The sequence below is a fragment of the Poecilia mexicana genome, unplaced genomic scaffold (assembly GCF_051168715.1).
Source record: "Poecilia mexicana isolate PSO_F unplaced genomic scaffold, ASM5116871v1 scaffold_7, whole genome shotgun sequence".
NCBI lineage: Eukaryota > Metazoa > Chordata > Actinopteri > Cyprinodontiformes > Poeciliidae > Poecilia > Poecilia mexicana.
This window is the reverse complement of record NW_028263376.1, coordinates 20,200,656-20,220,562: the sequence shown is the minus strand read 5'-3', so window position 1 is coordinate 20,220,562 and position 19,907 is coordinate 20,200,656. Positions and strand designations below refer to the sequence as shown.

Sequence of the window (19,907 nt, the reverse complement as noted above, 5' to 3'; positions counted from 1 at the left end):
TTTCGCGCTCTCATTTCACTCTCATGCAAGTGGTGCAGTAGAAGGCGCCGAGCTGTTGGACGGTATGTGCTTTCTGCTACATGTGCTTTCGCTCTCACACATGCCTTTCCCCGCCAATGCGCGGCTCATACATACGCACTGTGGTGGTTATGCAATTCTCCAGCGCACACAATGGGTCTTCACTGGGGTGCATTACTCTTGGTCAGGGCTGTCACACACTGATGCAGTTTGAAAGGGCAGGTGACCAGCAGGTGTGTTGAAGAGTGTAAGAACCTCCACGTCCACTGGTGGGTTCATTCATAAAGCCCATTTCCTCTGGCGATGACTCCTCTGGGCCGTCCTGGTTTCCCATTCACAGACAGACATGAGGATTCGCTACATTGCCTTGAAAAAGTGACTATGCCCCTTAAACATTTCACGTGTTTTTCATGCTACAAACAAACACTTCAGTGGTTTTATGTAGATTTGATGCAATGGACCTTTTTTTTTTGCCACAGCTTCCAAACTGACTTGACTTCTAACACATCTGAACCGTTCAGTTTCAGCTCCAGCTGTATGAACTGGGTCATTGTTTGTTGCAGCACACAGCATGATGCTACCAACACCTTGTTTCCACAAAGTAATGGTGTTTTCAGACTTATTATTTTCAGTAACACACACACACACTGCATTTGTATGTTTGCCAAAAAGTTACATTAGGTCTCATGGAACCAGAGTCACTTCTTCCACGTTGGCTGTGTTTCTTACAGGGCTAATGGCAAGCACAACTTCTAATGGCATTTTTAAAAGCAACCTGCCACTCTTTCATACAGACACAATCAAAAGGTATTCAGTAGATTCTCCACCCTGAGCTGTGGATCTCTCCAGCTCCTCCAGAGTTACCATGAGCCCCATAGGAGCTTGTTTTATTGGATGGTCATGTCTGGGTTGGCTTGCAGTTGCCAACCCAAGCTCCATTTTCGGATGGTGGATTTTACACACCACGTGTTTTTATTTGTTTTAAAAATCCAAACCGTGTCTCCCTTTTTTTCCCTTCACAGTTACACACTTTATTTTGTTGTAAAAATGCCAGAAAATACACGGAACATTGAGGTTATAATCTGACAAAATGTGAAAAAGTTAAATAGTTGTGAATACTTTTTTTTATGTTGAATGATTTAGGGAAGTAAAGTCAGTGAAAATTTTACAAGACACTCATAGTGAGGATGCCAGTTTTTTTCCAGCTCTGGACACTTCAACATTTCAGTAACTCACTTTAAATATAGTTTGTTACCTTTAGATTATCATTTCATAGATGTTTTGTATATGTGTAGCTATATGTTTTGTAATTCAATTTAAAACAAACCATTCTCAAAAAACAAATTTCAAACATTTAGTTTTGTTGTTTTCCCACATTTTAGTGAAATTCCTCATTCTGAAATTTTACTGCTAAATATTAACAATTCAGATGTGTTTCATTCATAAACTTGGCCTCATGTTTTGTTTATTCTGCCAAAATTTGGTTGTGCTCAGGCCAATAATTTAATATTTTCAGGAAGAAAAGTTAGTGTCAGCTTCAACAGATATGTGTAAAGGCAGTCAATTCAGCACCGGACAGCTCCAAAAATGTAAAGCCGCTGGACTGTTCTGTAAGTTACTTTATATGTAGTTTCTCACTTGTGTAACATGATGGGATGCCCAGATTTTTTTAAATTTTTTTTTAGTTGTAAATATTTATTTTGTCAAAATTGTATTCATCTTTCCACTAACATTACATCACAAGACACAATGCAATGGGTATTTTTTTAATTTATTTGTAATTTATGTTTTTTTTGTTGGGGAAAAAATTGGAAATGGTGAAATATGTGTAAGTGTTTGCAGAGAGAATCCGACAGGACTAGAACAGAAATCATTGTCAGTGGAGCTCTGGGAGTCGTTTCATTCCAGATTGTTAACAAAAAACATGCTTTATCTGGTTAACTGAGACGCTTTTCAGGTCCAAGCAGTATTTTCTTGAGAACTGCTTCAGTGAAAATGACAGACTTTTCATTTCAAACACTGAATGTTAGTTTAAGTCTGTTTTATTGCTAGTTAAAGTTAACCAATCATCTTTAAATTAGCAAAGAAAAACATGTTGGCCTATAGGACCTGTACTGAAATTATTCTAAATAAATACACTGGATGTAGAGGTTTTGCTTTCCTATTCAATCATATTTCATGTTTTGGCCACATTTCAACATATACTGCGTAATATTTTATATGTTTATTGATCAAAAATGTGTATGAGGGGATCATGTTGAGGGGTTAGTACCAAACAGATAAGCTAAACAACAGATTTGCACCAGTTAGTCTTGAAGACAGTGTACTTTATTGGGAGTCATTAGTGTCAAATTCTGCCACAAACATATAAGGTTGAACCTCTTGCAACTGAAGCAGAACTTAAATACTGGAGAATCTGTTTCAGAATCTGTGAAAAGTTGTTTGTCTGCCAAAATGTTTACCATGCCAGCTGAAAAGCTCAGATCTTGTGCTTCTTGTGATGTCAGCAACACAAATACACACCAAGCAAAAGGAGTTGTTTTTCTTTCAATGCACATTTTAAGAAAAAGTATATTCTTTGTGAAATCCTGCAGTGGAAATCTATACTTCATTATCCAGTAGTGTTATTTATTAGTGGGTAAAAAACAACAACAAATCTCTAGTGGATAGATATTTTTGTGATCTTGAACAGCAATTTTCTGGAGAGAACAACTAGATAAGCCAAAAAGCACATTCTGATGTGTTTGTTTTTCCCCTCTAGGCTTTTTTCTCACCTCTTCCTCCTCCATCCTCCCTAACCTGCAGTGTTGGGGAAACCCCTGATGAGTGGGACCTGTATCCATGAGCCCCGCGCCCCTTCCCCTTCCCTGTCAGGCTTCAGCACCCCCATCTCAGAACCCCCCTATCGGAGACTCGATGGAGACACCCCTGCCTGCACCCCCGAGACGGACCTGACCCCCACACAGTGTGTGCTTCGTAACGTACTGTCCATTGAACCCACCGTGCACGGGGCGCCAGGCGGCAGCAGCCCGAGCCCCAGCGATGGATGCACAGCCCACTTCGACAACAGCGTGCTAAAACTCCATGAACATGAGGCCTGTCAGTGTGGCGGCAGCGGCGGGGCCGAGGCGGGCCACAGTCCGGAGGCCGGAGCCGTCCGGAGCCAGTCGGAGAACAATAGGCTCCAGTCAGGCAGTGGAGGATTTTTGGAGGGACTATTTGGCTGCCTGAAACCAGTCTGGACCATGATTGGAAAAGCCTACTCCACTGAACACAAACATAACCAGGAAGGTACGACTCGCTTGTTCTCTGTCAGCCTCTGTGTTTGTTATTAGACGTTATTTTGTTGTGCTGTGCATTAAATTCAGCTGCAGGATGAAGAAACTACAACAAACTACATCAATAACTATCAGAATTAGCCTTGTTATCCAAAGATCAATCCGAAGTCTGAATAATTTTCTTGCCTTTGGACATGGCTAATATGTATATACTGTATATTTATCAGGAGTAGACATATTTACCATCTTATCTAGAATTATTACATTTCAACTAAAGTGGAAGGACTTATAGATAAATCATTTGGCACTGAAAATTAGGGTAATCAAACAAAATTTATTGTTAATACATATGAGATTTATTTAGCTAAGTAAAAACAAACAAAAACAAAGAAATCTAAGGGTGAATTCACACCAGCTGGTTTTACATTCTTTTATGAACGCATAATAATTCAAATGAATGAAAAGGCAGGTCAAGGTTAAACACATTAGCCAATACCTAAAGTACTGACTGATTCTGGATTACTTTAGAGATTAATTACGTTTCAAATTAGCAAAAAAAAAAAAGTTCCCGTTCAAGCCTAACTCTTGTTGAGATCCTACAAACAATCAAAAAGTGCCACGAAATTTTTCCTGTTTTCATGAATTAACTTTGATTGTTCTAATTCTTCACTTCAATTTCGCTCTCTACACACAAACCTGATAGCTGGCAGATCTAAAAATGTAAGAAATCCTTAAAATAGGACAAATCCGTCACAATCAAGCAGCTCTACCTTAAATAATTCAACAACAAACTGATATCTATCAGTCAAAATAGTTGTACAGAGACATTTCTAAGGCTTCATCCAAACATGGAGAAAATATGGACCGGCGGTGAACCTTCCCAGGTGTGGCCGACCTACCAAAATAACTCATGAATGACTCATCCAGGAGATCAGAAAGAACCCAGACAACATCTAAAACACTGCAGGTGTTTTTTCAGTCAAGGGCAGAGTTCATGCTAACATCTAGAAAGAAAAGGGGAAAAAATATCCTCCACAGGAGAGATCCAAACTGGTTACATTTACAACAAATCCTCCTGATTGAGCTGGCTGAATTAGAAAACGTGAAAATTGTTCCCAAACTTAACAAAGCATTTCAGACAAAGATCATTATGCTGACAGTCAAACATAGCAGTGGCAGTGTGATGCTCTGGGGCTGCTGTACTGTTCCAGGACCTGGACAACTCACTATGTCCATCAGTTTGTGACTTTATAATTATAGGTTCTGCAACAGTACGATGATCCAAAGCAAGTCCACCACCCTTCGGCTCAAAAATGTATGGCCTAGTCAAAGTCTGGACCCATTACTTTAAGCAGCCATTCGTGCATAAAAACCATCAATTGAGCTAAGTCAAACAGGGACTTTTTGAAGTTTTGAAGCGGAGGCCAGAGTTCCTCGCCAGCGACGTAAACGACTCCCTGATGGTTATGAGAAACTGATTCATTAAGTTTAGGGGGCAACTACTGCTTATTTTCCTCTTTAACAAATTAAACCATGATTTGAAAAGGGCTTAATTAAGTCATATTTGTCTGGTATTAAAACTTATTTGATTATATGAGATATTAAATTATGACCTAAAGTAAAAACAGAAGAAATCTCTAAGGTAGCAAATATCTTTTCAAAGCTCTTAGAGATTTTTTAAGCCTACCCACATTGTTAGACCTCAAAGATGTCTCAGTAAAGTCCAAATTTGATGTATTTGTGTGCACTACCACTCTGAAATTGAACATGTAATGTGTAGACGGAATAAATAAAGTACGCAATTTAAATCTCCACCTCTGTAGACGAACATAAAGATTGTTAGCAGTTGTCATTTAAATGAGCTGGAGCTCAAACAATTAAATTAAGCAGCAATAAGACTAGTTACTGTTTTATACATTCAACTATTTTATATATTTTTAAAAATGTACCACTGCTGTTACTTCTGAAGCCCTGAAATGTAGTGGAGATAAAGCAAAACGTGGCAGAAGAAGATAAAGCCAAGCCACTGAATCTGAAGCTATAATTAGAACACCACTTTATTATATTTATTCTATTAGAAAACTAACATTACTCATTACTTTCGGTGCTTACTGAGTGTTACCTCGTCCATCTGGCAGCGTGTCTGTGTTTTCAGTACCGTCAGCCCAGTTCAGTGAACGTCACAGCTGGTCAGGTGGGGAGAGGGAAACGGGTGGGGGCGGGGGGAGGGCATCCTGTGCATCATCATCCTCCGCAGCTGCTGCTCCCAAGAGATCTCAACCCTTCAGTGGACATCATGAAGAATTGATTTGTGTGTCTCTTTTACTCTCCCAGGCTTGTCTGTCTTTAGCGACCAAGCCTTCACAGCCATTTAAGCAATGTCAGTTTGACAGACGACAGACAGATTAAACTATGAGTGGATTGGTGGGTTTCTTTCCTCTGTGTTTTTCTTATCTATGGACGCGAATGCAATGGTTTGCTTGATAAAGTGCTGATGAGCCTCTTGTTAGACCATTGAAGTTGTTGGTGATTGTCCTTCTGATACAAACACAGGCCTGGTATTTGCTAACGCTCTCCAACTCCTACATGCTCGCAAGTTTATCTTATCTATCAGTGCCTTGCAAAAGGGTTCAGACCCCTTTTTACATTTTGTCATTTTGCTTCCATTTTGCTTCACTGTAGTTTACTGGGATTGTATCAGACAGGAAGTGCAGTGAAAGGAAGATGATTCGCGGTTTTCACGATTTTCTAAGAAAAGAAAAACTCCCCAAAAGTGAGGTGCTGTACATATAGAGCCAGCCTGAGCCATTACCGTTCATAAGCACCTTTCACTACAGTCACAGCTGCAGCCTTTTAGGGTTTGGCTCCACCAGATTTGCACATCTGATGGAGCCAAAAGTACAAATGTACTTTGCAAAGCACAAATTCTCAATTGAATTTCAATCTGGACACTGACTAAGTCATTCTGACACGTGAATATGTCTTGATATAAACCACTTCTCTGTAGCTCATGCTGTATGTTTGATGTGATCCAGTATGATCACACCGTGTGTCACCATGGGGATGGTGTGTTAAGTGCGATCTCCTGTGTTAATTTCATATAGTTAAGTGTTTTGCATGTACACCAGACACCTCAATTTAGGTATTATTTGATCTTTTCCCACATGGGACTTCTTGTAAGTGGAGGATTTTATGTTTTTTCTTTTCAAAATGACTTTATTTTAACCACTCTCTGATAAAGCCCATATTTTTTGAGTGGATAAATAATCCTTGTCCTGTCAACAGATTATCTCCATCTCTTCCAGAGTCACTATGGGTTCTGCTTGCCATACTTTTTAAATTTGTGGATCACTTATCCAGTGGTTTCATTGATCTTCAGGATATTATTTGTTTACTAATGCTCTCTAACAAACTACTGATAGAATAGGTGCATTTATACTGAGATCTAATATAATTAAAATAACCTTTAAGATGCACAGCAATTAATTTAGGGATAACAAAAAAAAGGAGGTTAAAGACACATTATTTTTAAAATAATGTTACACCTTGACTCTTGTAAGTCTTGGCAACTTTGCTGTGATCTATTACATGAAACACCAATAAAACGCGATTAAATTTGAGGTTGTATAGTGATAAAATCTGAAAAAGCTCCCGTTGTATGACTTCTTTTCTAACGAACTACTAATTACCACAAAATACTGATATTCTGTAGATCATTATACAGTTTCATGTTTAATTCTGAGTTTGCATTTTCGCTGGTTGGTGTTTAGAGTCCTGGGAGGTTCCTTTTGAGGAAATTTCTGACCTGCAGTGGGTGGGCAGCGGGGCACAGGGGGCCGTCTTCCTCGGGAAGCTGCACGGAGAAGAAGTGGCTGTAAAGAAAGTGCGGGACATAAAAGAGACTGAGATCAAACACCTGCGCAAACTCAAGCACCCAAATATCATCACTTTCAAGTGAGGAAGCCGTCGCTGTGACAACCTTTCAGTCATCTCCCCCTGATTGTTCTTTCCTTTTCTTTACTATCTGAATGACCTTCTTCCTTCCAGAGGTGTGTGCACCCAGGCTCCGTGTTATTGTATCCTGATGGAGTACTGCGCTCAAGGCCAGCTGTATGAGGTGCTGAGAGCGGGCCGTAAAATCACCCCCTCCCTCCTGGTTGACTGGTCCATGGGCATCGCAGGCGGCATGAACTACTTGCACCTCCACAAAATCATCCACCGAGACCTCAAATCTCCGAAGTAAGACTGGGATCCATCAGCCTGAAGAAAATGTCTTTTTGGGAGAACGTCTCACAGCTGATTGTTTCCGTGTCGTTTTTAGCATGCTGATCACACATGACGACATGGTGAAGATTTCTGACTTTGGCACCTCGAAGGAGCTCAGTGACAAGAGCACCAAGATGTCATTCGCCGGCACTGTAGCCTGGATGGCTCCTGAAGTCATTCGGAACGAACCAGTGTCAGAAAAAGTGGATATTTGGTACGAATGGTGAACTTTTTACTTGTTCTTTTTTTATTATTAATTATTGCAGCAGTGTAACGCTGTAGTTAGGGCTGGACAACAAATCAATAACAATATCCTGATACACATAATCAGTATCAATGGATAATATGTCTGATATTCAACATATAGAAAATTTGCTGAACTCTGATCCAGAACCGCACAGCATCATGGGGGATGTAGGCAGAGGAAAGGCTTTAGCCGCTCAACCTCTCACAGCTAGCTTAGCAAGGTTGGTGGAATCAACTACATAACTCACTCTGTGGTTACCTAGCAACTTATATCATAATAGGTTTTTAAGGCGATAACTTTTACAAAAATATGCTTTTGACATATTTGTTAAAATTAGCATTCTGTCATTAATATGAGACCGATCATTTCTGAAAAGTGTGAGCTTCTTCACCTCCTCCCAGGGCTACTATTGCCCTCCGAAGAAATGTCAAAAACAACCAATCAGAGCCAGGAGGAGGGTCTTAGTGATGTCAGTAAAGCTTGTGTACATGCTACTCAATGTTTATCTGCTAATGGTAGAGAAACAACAGGAAAATTGTTTATATGGCATCTTCTGTGGCCATGCTAACTAGCCTGAGCAGCTGTGGCAGCCTCTGCTGTAGCATAGCAGAGAGCAAGACGGAGGGTGCGAGCAGCATGTACATGAGCATTGATTGGTTGGTTCTGATGGAGCAGAGTATTAGCGTAGATGACACCAAGTCCACAGGGAGAAGGCAGACAAGCTTGATTATTTTTTAACTCTCACTACCTAAACTGTCTTGTGCTTTCTGTAAAAACACTTATGTCTCGGTTCAACTTAAAGGTCCTTCGGAGTGGTGCTGTGGGAGATGCTAACTGGGGAGATTCCCTACAAAGATGTTGACTCTTCTGCCATCATCTGGGGCGTGGGAAACAACAGCCTGCAGCTGCCTGTCCCTGAGAGCTGCCCTGACGGCTTCAAGATCCTCCTCAGACAGTGCTGGTGAGCACAGCCTGGATATGAATAGCAGTGCAGATGATTTTAATGATGAGGGCTGTGGAGCCAGGCTCTGAGAGTGGCTGTACTGGGAGGTGTTAGTGTGCAGTTTTAAGGACTTTATTGATTTTACTGTGCATAGGCCGTGTACACAGCTGTGTTTCCTGTTTTGGGTGTGCAGGAACTGTAAGCCCAGAAATAGGCCCTCTTTCCGACAGATCCTCCTTCATCTGGATATAGCCTCTGCTGATGTTCTCTCCACCCCACAGGAAACGTACTTTAGGTCTCAGGTATGGCTGCTTTCATTTTTATTATCTGCTTTTTATTGATTTTAGTGTGCATTCATGTACTTCTCCAGGCAAAAGTTTACACAGACTGATTACAAGGATGTATGTAGTATCAATTTTGGACTTTTAATGTTTCAAATGAACAGTTTATTGTTTTGGTTGACTGCAAAATACTCGATAATTTGTACATACCACTGCATGTTGATGTACACAAGCAGACACACACACACACACACACTCACAAAGTAATCAGTTAAATGAAATGCCACACAAGAGAGGCAGTGTGAGCGGTGCAGAGTTGGTGAACAGAAATGTGCTCTCATCAGGCTGAATGGAGAGAGGAGGTGAAACAGCACTTTGAGAAGATTAAATCCGAGGGCACTTGTCTTCATCGGCTCGACGAGGAACTGATTAACCGCCGCAGGGAGGAGCTCAGGTTTGTTTGTCTCATGTATATTCATAGATTTTATCTTAAGAGCTCACACTCCGCCAAAATATATATGTAAATGTACAGTCCTGTGAACTTTTGCACCCTTTGTTACGTTACGCCTGCAAACTTCAGACTTACATGATAGACAACCTGAAGGTAGTGCATGGTTACAAAGTAGACCTGCAATGAATTATTATTTTAGTAATTCGATTATTCTGACAATTAATCAGATGAAAAAGAAATAATTTAACCACTTCAACCTTTTTATGAAGTGTTAGAATAAATCAAAGTTCTAATCAATTCCTTTATTAAATAAGAAAGTATACACTTTATTGCCTAAAATGCAATAACAAAGCATTCCTTTCCATCTGCAGCTAAAAATGCATCAAACATCAACATGTGAAAAGCTCAGTCCTTTCTGCTTGACTAAACATCAATGCGGTGTAGGACTAATCTCTTAATTATTTTTTGGATTAACTGATTAATAACACAGAAGGTGTTTAATAGGAGATTTTATTTGATTTTTTTTTAAAGAATTTGAATCAGGTAAAGCTAAAGGAGTTCTGGATAGAACATTTTTACAGACAAAGTTTTTTTTTTAAATCTTAACTCCAAAATGTGTAATATTTGTAAACCTTCGGCTTAATTACTGCTCTGAGTATGTTTTTTTTTTTTTTCAGCAAATTACCCTTTTTTTAGTCTACATACTCCAGTTAATGATTCATTGATTACTAAATTAGTTGATGATTATTTCAATAATTGATTCATGACAATCCGATTAATTCTTTCAGCCCTAAAGTGAAAGAAAAACGGAAATATGTCTATATTTCCTTTTTTAAACAATCAAAAAAGTGAATCATGCATTTGTATATCCATCCCTCTTTCTAATTGTACCTTTGAGGTATAAAATCAAGAGCAATCAGACATCTGAGCAAGTCACTCACTTAATAAATAGCATCCACCTGTGTGCATTTTAATCTCAGTATCAATCCAGCTGTTTTGTGAAAGTCTCAGATGTTTGTTAGACAATATTAGCGAACAAAGTTGTGAAGAAGAAGAAGAAGAAGAAGAAGAAGAAGAGCTTTTCTTGTAGAAAGCTTTGTTGTTCTAATGTTATTTTCTATCTGCTGAGCTCACTCAGCCTTTTGGAGGTAGTGACTTTACTGTCAACACAAATTAATAATGAAAGTGCCGTTCCAACATACAGTTTGTATTACATTACCTAATGTAAGTATTAATTTAATGTTTTCTTGAAAAAATAGTCTAGAAAAGCACGTTACTATTTTCATATTTTTATTTGTAAAATAATCAAATGCATTTTAGGATAGTAATTTGTCAAAAAAAAAAAAAATCAAGGAAGTGGATATTTTTTGCATGAAGCCATTTTCCTCCGTTCACCACTTTTTGATGCCCTTCCTTTGTCTGTCCCTGCAGATGGTATAAGTGCCTTGAGTGCACGTCTGTTGAAGAGGGTCTGGATTCTCTCATGTAGATTCACAATGACAAGAACCACTTCTTCCTTTTTTTCAGGCATGCTTTGGACATTCGTGAACACTATGAGAGGAAACTGGAGAGGGCCAATAACCTTTACATGGAGCTCAGTGCTGTGATGCTGCAGCTGGAGCTTAAAGAGAAAGAATTGCAGAGGTACAAATACATTTATTGAAGCATGTTTAAATACCATTGATGTTAAAAAATAATATGCCTCGGGTATTTTGGTTTGAATTGATCATTTCCTTTCAGGAGAGAGCAGTCTTTGGATAAAAAGTATCCGGGTTTGTTCAAGCACCACAGCTCGCGACAGAGCAGCTCTTCCAACTCCATGGACAAGCTCATCAAAAAGCGAAATGTCCCACAGAAACTGCCCTCCGGAAAGAGGTGCGACGTTTCTCTGCTTCTGCCTGCATTTGACAACAGAGTAGTTCTGAAATAGGGCTGGACAATAAGTCAATAACAATTTATTGACTTATTGGACATATGATCATTATCAATAGATGATAGACTGATAAAAGTTTCAGTAATTCAGATTCAGATCCATAACTGCACTGCATTCTGGGGGATGTAGGCAGAACCAGGAATGATGTGATGATTCGAAGGAGTTTCTTCAAGCTATTTTTTCTTACTTTTGTTAGAAAAGTTCTGGTATTAATCTCAAAATTTCCCAGTTTTATTCTAGCAAATTTTTGACTTTTCAAACTCAATTTTTTTAAGAAAATCTATGAGAATAATCTAAAAAATTCTGAGTTTTTTCTAGCCAATATTTGACTTTTCAAGCCCTAAAATTTCCTTGTTTTTTGTCAGAAATGTTCTCCTTTTTTCCTATCTAAAATAGCCCTAACACACCAGCTTATAAATCAGGTAAGGTTACGTCACTATTTGTCAATATTTCACTTATTTAAATACAAAACTAATCAATAATAATTGATACTGACTGATACGAAATGCTGATATAATGATACTTTTCAGCCATATTGTCCAGCCCTATTTTGAAAAGAATAAATATTCATGTGGCTGACAGAGGGAAACTGCTGACGATTCTCTTTCCCCTTTTTAGGCCAGACATCCTGAAGTCTGAGGTAATCCTTCCCAAAATGGATTCCTCTGTGATGCAAGTCACGATCCCCGCCTGCCCCAACAGGAGCTCCACTTCTCCCAGCCGGTGTCGGAGAGTAAAAACCCGCCATCGCAAGTCCGGTAAGGGCAGCAGCGGGGATCTAGCTGGTCTCAAAGCAAACCAGTCCTCCTCCAACAGGGAGACGTCAGCGCAGGCTAACAACGCCGCCACCACCAACAACCCCAAGCAGCTCCTGGAGCCGGCGGCGGCCCTGCGAGGTCTCAGCCACGAGCAGCAGCAGAGGCAGCTGTCCTCCTCCAGCCCAGACCTCATCTGCACCACGCTGGAGGCGGAGGGCCAGAGGAAAAGGGAGCCCGCGGCCAGCGGACTGGAGAGAGGGGGCAGCCTCAGCGCCTCGGCTGGGTTAGGGGGGTCAGAGGGCGGGGTTGGGGGCCTGGATGACCTCACAGAAACGCCTCCACGCAGCGACACTCCCAGCGAGGACGCCGCGTCGTTCCCGTTCTCCAGCAGCCCAGATTCGCCATGTGGGAGAGGGGCAGCTGGAAGAGGATCGCTGGGATCTCCTCGTCTTCCTCATGACGGCGACGACAAGGATGAAGGAGCCAGCGCCGTGAGGATACCTCGGGGGGCTTCCGGGGGGATCGGGACTCAGCACCTGACACCTTCAGCCATTTTGTACAGGGCAGCTATCACACGCAAGCAGGTAGAGGTCTGACTACATGTTCAGGTTCCTCAGCAGGCCTATGATGGGACGCTGTTTGTAAAGTAAAAATAAACAACAATCATTTCTAGGCCAGTCTCAATACACAATAAATAAATTAATCCCTTGATAGATTAAGATAAGATTTGCATGATTTATCATTTTTCTCTTTCTACCAAAAGTTGGATGAAAAAAGACTTCAGTCCTTTCTTTGACAGACTATTTTGACTTCATAATTCATTTTATTTGTTATTTCTGTTGTTTTGTGTATTTATTTTGGATATTTAAAATCTCTTCCAGTTCCAAAGCATTGAGCTTTGAGAATGTGTTCTTGCATTATTACTACATCATCACCATTATGTCATTTGAAAATGGTCTCAAAACAACAATATTATCATTTATCGCAATAATTTCTGGGACAATTTATCCTCAAGAAACATTTGTTGTTGTCACAGTCCTAATAATTTCATTTCAAAAAATTCTGTGTTCAAATTTCAAAGTCATGTTTTCATCATATTATTTACACATTCATAAATGTCAGCGTTCCAATATTTAATTTGGAGCTAAATATTTAGTTTGCAAACTGAATATTTAGTTATCAAATAAATACGTAATTTGGAGCTGTTAGTTACTAGGTAAATATTTAGCTAGCAACTTAAACATTTAGTTTGAAAATGAAATGTTTAATTTGGAAATAAAATTGGAAGATAAATATTTAGTTAGTTCTCTATAATTAAACCAAATCATTGCTGTTCATTTTTTACTGTGTCACTTTACAAACGGCACCGAATGCCTTCTGAGCGTTTTCTGATTTGCACATTTTTCTGGTTTTTCCTACAGAGGCGTGGGGTGTCATCCGAAGAGGAGGAGGGTGAAGTTGACAGTGAGGTTGAGTTGCCACGGAGACGGTGAGTAACTTGCTGTCCTTCGTCACTGGAAAATTCCCTCAAGCCACACTCCATCTCTGACAAGTCACAGATTTATTAATAGAAATACGAATAATTTTCCCAGGTTTTAATTAATTTATTTGTTTATTTCATTCATTTGCAGCACATGTGTCAAACTCAAGGCCTGTGGGCCAAATCAGACCAGCCTTCTAGACTGTAGAGGGCCACAAAAAAAAGAAATAGTTGTGTGCCTGGATATTATTTAATCAATAAAATCAAAGAAGCTTTTATCTGTATACTGCTTTCAGGAAGTACTCATTTTATCCAGAGACAACAATTTAGTAATATTTCAACAGTTAGTTTATAGGTTTTATCAATACATCTTACCACACAGAGCCCTTTGAGGACATTCAGGATCTTTATATGACCCAAAATGAAAGTGAGTTTGACACTCTCAAATTACAGTTTAACATTACCATGTTACATATAAGCAAAAGTTTTGAGTGAAAAGTTGTAAGTGGAAGAAAAAAAAGTATTTTATAATCTACCCTTTGTCTCAAACGTCAATTTGCTGTATCATAAACAGCTAAGCGTGCATATAGATACATCTCTAAACACAGAACATGCAGTGTATATGTAACAGGGTTTTATTTTATGAATGTTACAGATGTGAAGTTTGTCGAAATCGGTTTATTTATTCTTTGAGTTAGTTTTGTTTTGTCAAAAACTCGTTTTCCCCTGACATTTATTGCTACATAAGTTCTGTTGCGTTACCGCAGCAACCAGTAACTGACAGCTCTTTCTGTCGCCATTTGTAATTTTGGGCAGAAGCAGCTGGATGGATTTTAATCACCAACTTGATTTTCTCTATTGTTACAATAAATACAGTAAACCTGCCACACTACTAAATAATACTGAGTCAATATACTTTGATAGAATATTACATTTTATTAAATATAAAATAAATAAGTAAATATTGATCTAATCTCAGTGTTGTGCTTTAGACAGGTTTTCAGAAACAAGAATCTATTATATCTTAGGATTTTTATTTTTTATTTTTTATTTATTTGTCTCTCTAGCCGTCCGACCAGCATCACCAAGTGCCAGTCGGTTTCCACCTTCAGCTCAGAAAACCTCTCGGTGTCAGACGGCGAGGAGGGCCACACCACTGACCACTCTCACAGTGGCACGCCCGACGTCGTCAGCACGAACACGGACGACAGGTTGGATGACCGCAGCGATGACCTCCTCTCCCAGGGGTCAGAGATCCCGGCAGACAACACCGATCCTGCACAGGCGTCTGACGGCCTGTCGGAGAGGGATGGCGCTCCGGGCCAGAGCAAAGCTCAGCTGGACACCGGGCAGAATCCTAATGAGGTAAAGGAAACTCCACAGAGGTTTGCATGTGTCAGTTAGTATTGTGCTTTCAGGAAAGAGAAAAGAGCAACACGACTAACTCAAAAAAAACCCCAAAAAAACAAAACAAAACAAAGAAAAAAACTATATGTTGCTAAAATTAGATGTAAGAATCTCATTGGCACCTGTTATTTTATGTTACAGCAAAACAACCCAAAAATTTAATTTTGTTTTATACGACAGATCAACAGAAAAGTCACAAATAATTTAAAGACTTTGAAAGGAGTAAATTATATATATATGTGTTCTTCACAAAAAAATCCACTGCAACCAACTGCCAAAACGAAAAAAAAATAACATATTTTAAATCCATATTTTCTGAGGAGGTCCACTTGGTTTTTAGAGAACATTAGTGAACAGACAGGTTATGGTGAAGGTTTTGGAGAAGTTTAAAACAAGATTAAGTTATAAAACAGTCCCATGATTTAAAGATCTTATAAGAAAGAATGCCAAATCAAAACTCCCGTCTACATTCATGAACCTATGAACAGAGCTACACTGGGTTGGCTCAGGAGAAAGAATATTATTTATTGGACCAAATAAAACTCCTGGGGTGGTCATAATGCAGCAAAATGTACGTCTGTTTCTTTTGCACATTAAGTTGACTTAGTCTGATTCTAATGTTGAAATAACTTAAACTGGAAACTTTACTGTAGCACAGATGTACTTGAAAATAGCGGTACGTACTTAAAATTTAAATTACTGCATCGTCATATTTTTGGCAGAAGAGAACAGCAATGATTTGACTTGATTAATTTTCAAAAAAAAAAATGTAGATTTAACTGGGATTATATTAAGATAAAATTAGTGACTACTTGATTTGCTCTAATTGCTAGTTCTTTTTATAAACGTAAGTATATAATTGAGTTTTTTAAAATTATTATTATTTTCAGCATACAAACAACAATATCTACTCCACCAAGCTAGAGAGTTTTTGCAACTACTCTCAGGAGAATATTTTAACATAGTGGATGAGTCACTGTGAGACTGTTACCTTTAAAATCTTGATTCAGAAGTCAGTAATTCAGCATGAGGTGATACTATTTTCTTCAGGTTGCGTTCAGATCAAACTTGTTTCCACTTATTACACAGAGTATTTTACAGAAAAAGGATAAAGTTGTTCACTTAACCCTTTCATGCATAGTGGTCACTACAATGGACAGTATCTAAAAGCCATTTTCTTGCTCTTCTTGTGGATTTTTATGTTATAAATGCACACAGACCACTGAAGTGGACACTAATGCATCATAAAATATACCATCAACTACTGGCCATCAGATGCAAGTGCAAGAAATTAATATTGTTAAATCCAATATGGCCGACAGACAAAAAAAAAAGCATGCCAACCGACCCGGTCTCTCCTTCTACTGTAGACGACTCTGGCAGGTAAAAAAATATTGTGACAACAGATGGCCCCTAAAGAACAACACTACTGATGTGTTTTTCAAATAACAGCGTTGTATTTGGAGAAAATTACAATTGATCACCTAAAAAAAAAATTATATATAAAAAAATGTTTTTTGTTTTTTTTTTTTACAAAAATTTTTTTTGCCTTAAGAAAACAAAAAAAACATTTGGAAAAAATCCTGACATAAAGGATCATAATTCATGCATGAAAGGGTTAAATTAGCATTTATTGTTCCCTCCCAACAACAAATGTGCTAAATTAATCCATATAAACCGATTGTGTGTAATCCAGACAAAATAGCATATAATTTGGGAAGATTTGAATGAGAAAAATAGTTTTCAAGCCAAAAAGTGTACACACCACTGTAAAAAATAACTCAAATAACTGAATATCATTTTCCACGTATATCCTGGATGTGACTGTTTTTCTTTCCATTTTTTCTTCAGAACCGGGCCTTGTGTGATGATTCTGACTGCGACAGCGCCGAGCTGGACCAGTCAGGCAGCGGAGAGCCCAGTCGGCCTCCCAGTGCCGGAGCGTGGGTGTCGCCATCCCAACCCTATCAAGGGTCTCCACAGACGCCCCACACAGGACATCCTCCATAGATCACCACGCGCAAAACAAAGACCTCCGGCCACCCTACTATGAGCAACCATCACAGGCGCACACCAACCTCTCAGTGCAGTACATTACTGTTGCCATGAAGAACCACACCTACAACGACACTCAGACAATGACAAGTAGCTTATGGTGTCTCATAAGTTTGTTGGCGGGTAAACCTGTATCAGATGACATAGGTCGTTTGGCGTAAACACGACAAATATAATCAGATACTGTATTTTGGCAGCTTGTGACATCAGTTAAATGTCATTTACGTTGAGTAGGGTTGTTTTTAGGAAACATAGTTACCACGTTAACCTTAGGCACTACGCCAGTTCAGCAAAAACCCATTATTAGACGTGCACGCATGCACAAGAAGATACTACACTCTTTAAAGTAGTCCTTAAAACACTTTAACCCTCACTCTGGGAGCATTATCCATGACTCTCCACACTCTAATGCATCAAATACTAATGAGAAATAATGTAAATATACAGTAAGAACCACAAGAAATGTCTAACTTTATTTTATATGTAAGATAAAATGTAAGATTAAACTGTATGCAGCCCTGTGAACAAATGCATGACTACATTTATGGTTTATGGTTATGGTTTATTTATGGTTTGAATGTGTCTGTTTTCTATTTTGTGAAAGTTTACACTTTTTTAATCCTGAAAGTCTTACTTTAGTTATCTACTTTTTGTTTAATAAATGTCAGCATCACAAAAGAAAAAAAAAAAACAAAACAACAAATGAAACCATCATGAAAACACTTTAACAGGGAATTCAGTAGGTGATACATTATTTCTGAACTCTTACTGAGTTTTAAACTAACGACAGGTTTTTATTGGGTTTAGTAAATCAGCAACAAAAAGAAAGATTTTAGGGATCACTCAAAATGCACCTCTACCATTTTCAACTTGACGTTGTTATAGAAACATAAAATGTCTGCACAGAATCTTGTTTTTGATTTCCCCAAGTCTGATTCAAAGTGTGCTAAATTACAAAAAAAAAAAAAAATGACGGTATATTATTGCTTTAAAACATTTTAGGAAGGGCAGACATATCTTCCTTTTTCCACCAATTCTTCAAAGTTATTAATCCCAATGCACCTCTGCTAGCTGCTAATGCTGACTTAGGTTTTTTGGTCCTGCTGATCTGAGGCACCAGCCCTAAACCGTCTTACGACTACACTTTGTCCTTGGTGACCATCATCACATTTATAAAGATAAAATGATTATTTTTTATTTCAACTTCACCAATTTTTCTCACTTGTAAAATCTGGCACTAATTTTGCAAAACGCTTGGTGCTAGCTGCTAATGCTAAGTGATTTTTCTTATTTTTTTAACTAAAGACCATAAACGTTTTAATTTTGCACTTTGTCCTTGCCGATAACATTCTCAAGCGAAAGCAGATTTGTTGAAGCAGGAACATATATTTTTAAGTTTTGCCAATTTTTACTTGTAAACATTTGGCTCTAAAGTTTATTTCAATGCAAACTGAACCATTTCTTAACGCTAACTGTTTGTTCTAATGAACTAACAATTTAAACCTTTTATTACAGCGCCTTGTCCTTACTTATATCACAACTGACAACTTAATTTGTTTAGGCAAGGCCATTTTTTTTTCTTTTTCATTTTTACCAATTCTTATCTCCTGTAAAACTTTGGCGCTAATACGTATTACAATGCACACTATGCTAGCTGCTAATGATAACTAAAGTCTTTTGGGCCTGCTGACCCAAAAGTCTGAAACAAACTAAAGAACTTAAACCTTTTCCACACTGCACTTTGTCCTTGTTGACCAATATCACAAAAGAATCGATTTTGATCAAGCAAGATTATTTTTTTTTTATTTAATCAATTTTGCCTCATTTGTAAAAATTCACCATTAATAACATTAATAACTGCTAATGCTAACTGAAGTTGTTTAGTGTTGAACAGCCTTAGTTAGTCTTAAGCAGCTGCAAAGTTGTAACTTAGTTACAACTTTGCACACTGCTTCTAACTCCATATGTTCTCCACTTTTGACCTCCTGCAGACTTATTCACAAGAGGCAGTTTAGTTTTAACCTTACTAGATCATGTTGCTGAAATTAAATCCTGTGCAGTCAGTTCTTAAGATATGAAGAACCCAGTGAACTGTTACTGAAGCTACACAAAGCTCAATAGAACATTTTGGCTTTTTTTATTTCATGCAACTACAGGGTTAGCAAAGGGCTTATCACCTTGGTAGGGTGCACAAACACTTCCAAGTTTGAAAGTTTCCCTTTATGTTGACGTTCCATGAAAGAAGCATTGAAAGAAGTCACAGTTGTTGAATCTTAATATTAATCAACGTGTAAATTAGGAGGTGATCTTTGTTTTTTGTAATGAACCAAAAGGCCTCCTTGGACTTCATGATGTTTGCAGGCCTCTTAGAAACCTCAACCTTTCCTTTGACCCTTTAAGGCGACTGCAGGAGTAGCTGAATAAATAATAGAGCACTTCTCCATGGTGGTTTCTAGAAAACTAAGTATCCGTTGGGTTTAAGTATCTATTTTGTTTTTATACAGCATTGCACATTGTACCAGTACCATAGAAATTATATCAAAAGCAGAATATAATGAGCAAGAGTAAATAATGTATTGGTTAAAAACAAATGTGTGAACTTTAAAAATAAGGGGCCATGTTATAGCTGCAGTTTATTCTGTTGCTGTGTCACGTGAGACAGCTGAATGAGAAATAAATTATTTTCAATGACTTTAAGCATGTCCAAAATGTTGCAATGTCTTTTCTTTACACTTCAGAAAAACATACATGAGAATTGTCAAAAACTGCATTTATTTCAGGAATTGGTCT

The 19,907-nt window shown here is 38.4% G+C and overlaps 1 protein-coding gene across 1 annotated transcript; it reads left to right on the top strand.

Annotated features, from left to right (window-relative positions):
- Positions 1–2,840: 2,840 nt before the first annotated feature.
- On the top strand, positions 2,841–19,815 carry map3k12 (mitogen-activated protein kinase kinase kinase 12). Its single transcript, XM_014981718.2, has 13 exons — positions 2,841–3,309; positions 7,067–7,250; positions 7,344–7,535; positions 7,618–7,776; positions 8,612–8,770; positions 8,946–9,054; positions 9,378–9,487; positions 11,012–11,128; positions 11,225–11,359; positions 12,036–12,759; positions 13,597–13,664; positions 14,723–15,020; positions 16,914–19,815. Exons 1-13 carry the CDS (start codon positions 2,841–2,843, stop codon positions 17,070–17,072), a joined length of 2,883 nt encoding a protein of 960 aa, XP_014837204.2. The 3' UTR covers positions 17,073–19,815.
- Positions 19,816–19,907: the final 92 nt, after the last annotated feature.

What these genes read in the sequence shown, in the direction of transcription:
- map3k12 (XM_014981718.2), top strand. Translation starts at nt 2,841, where the DNA reads ATGAGTGGGACCTGTATCCATGAGCCCCGCGCCCCTTCCCCTTCCCTG. An exon ending in GTTGAGTTGCCACGGAGACG is followed by an intron (nt 13,665 to 14,722) that starts GTGAGTAACTTG and finishes TTGTCTCTCTAG; the next exon opens with CCGTCCGACCAGCATCACCA. An exon ending in CCGGGCAGAATCCTAATGAG is followed by an intron (nt 15,021 to 16,913) that starts GTAAAGGAAACT and finishes TTTTTTCTTCAG; the next exon opens with AACCGGGCCTTGTGTGATGA.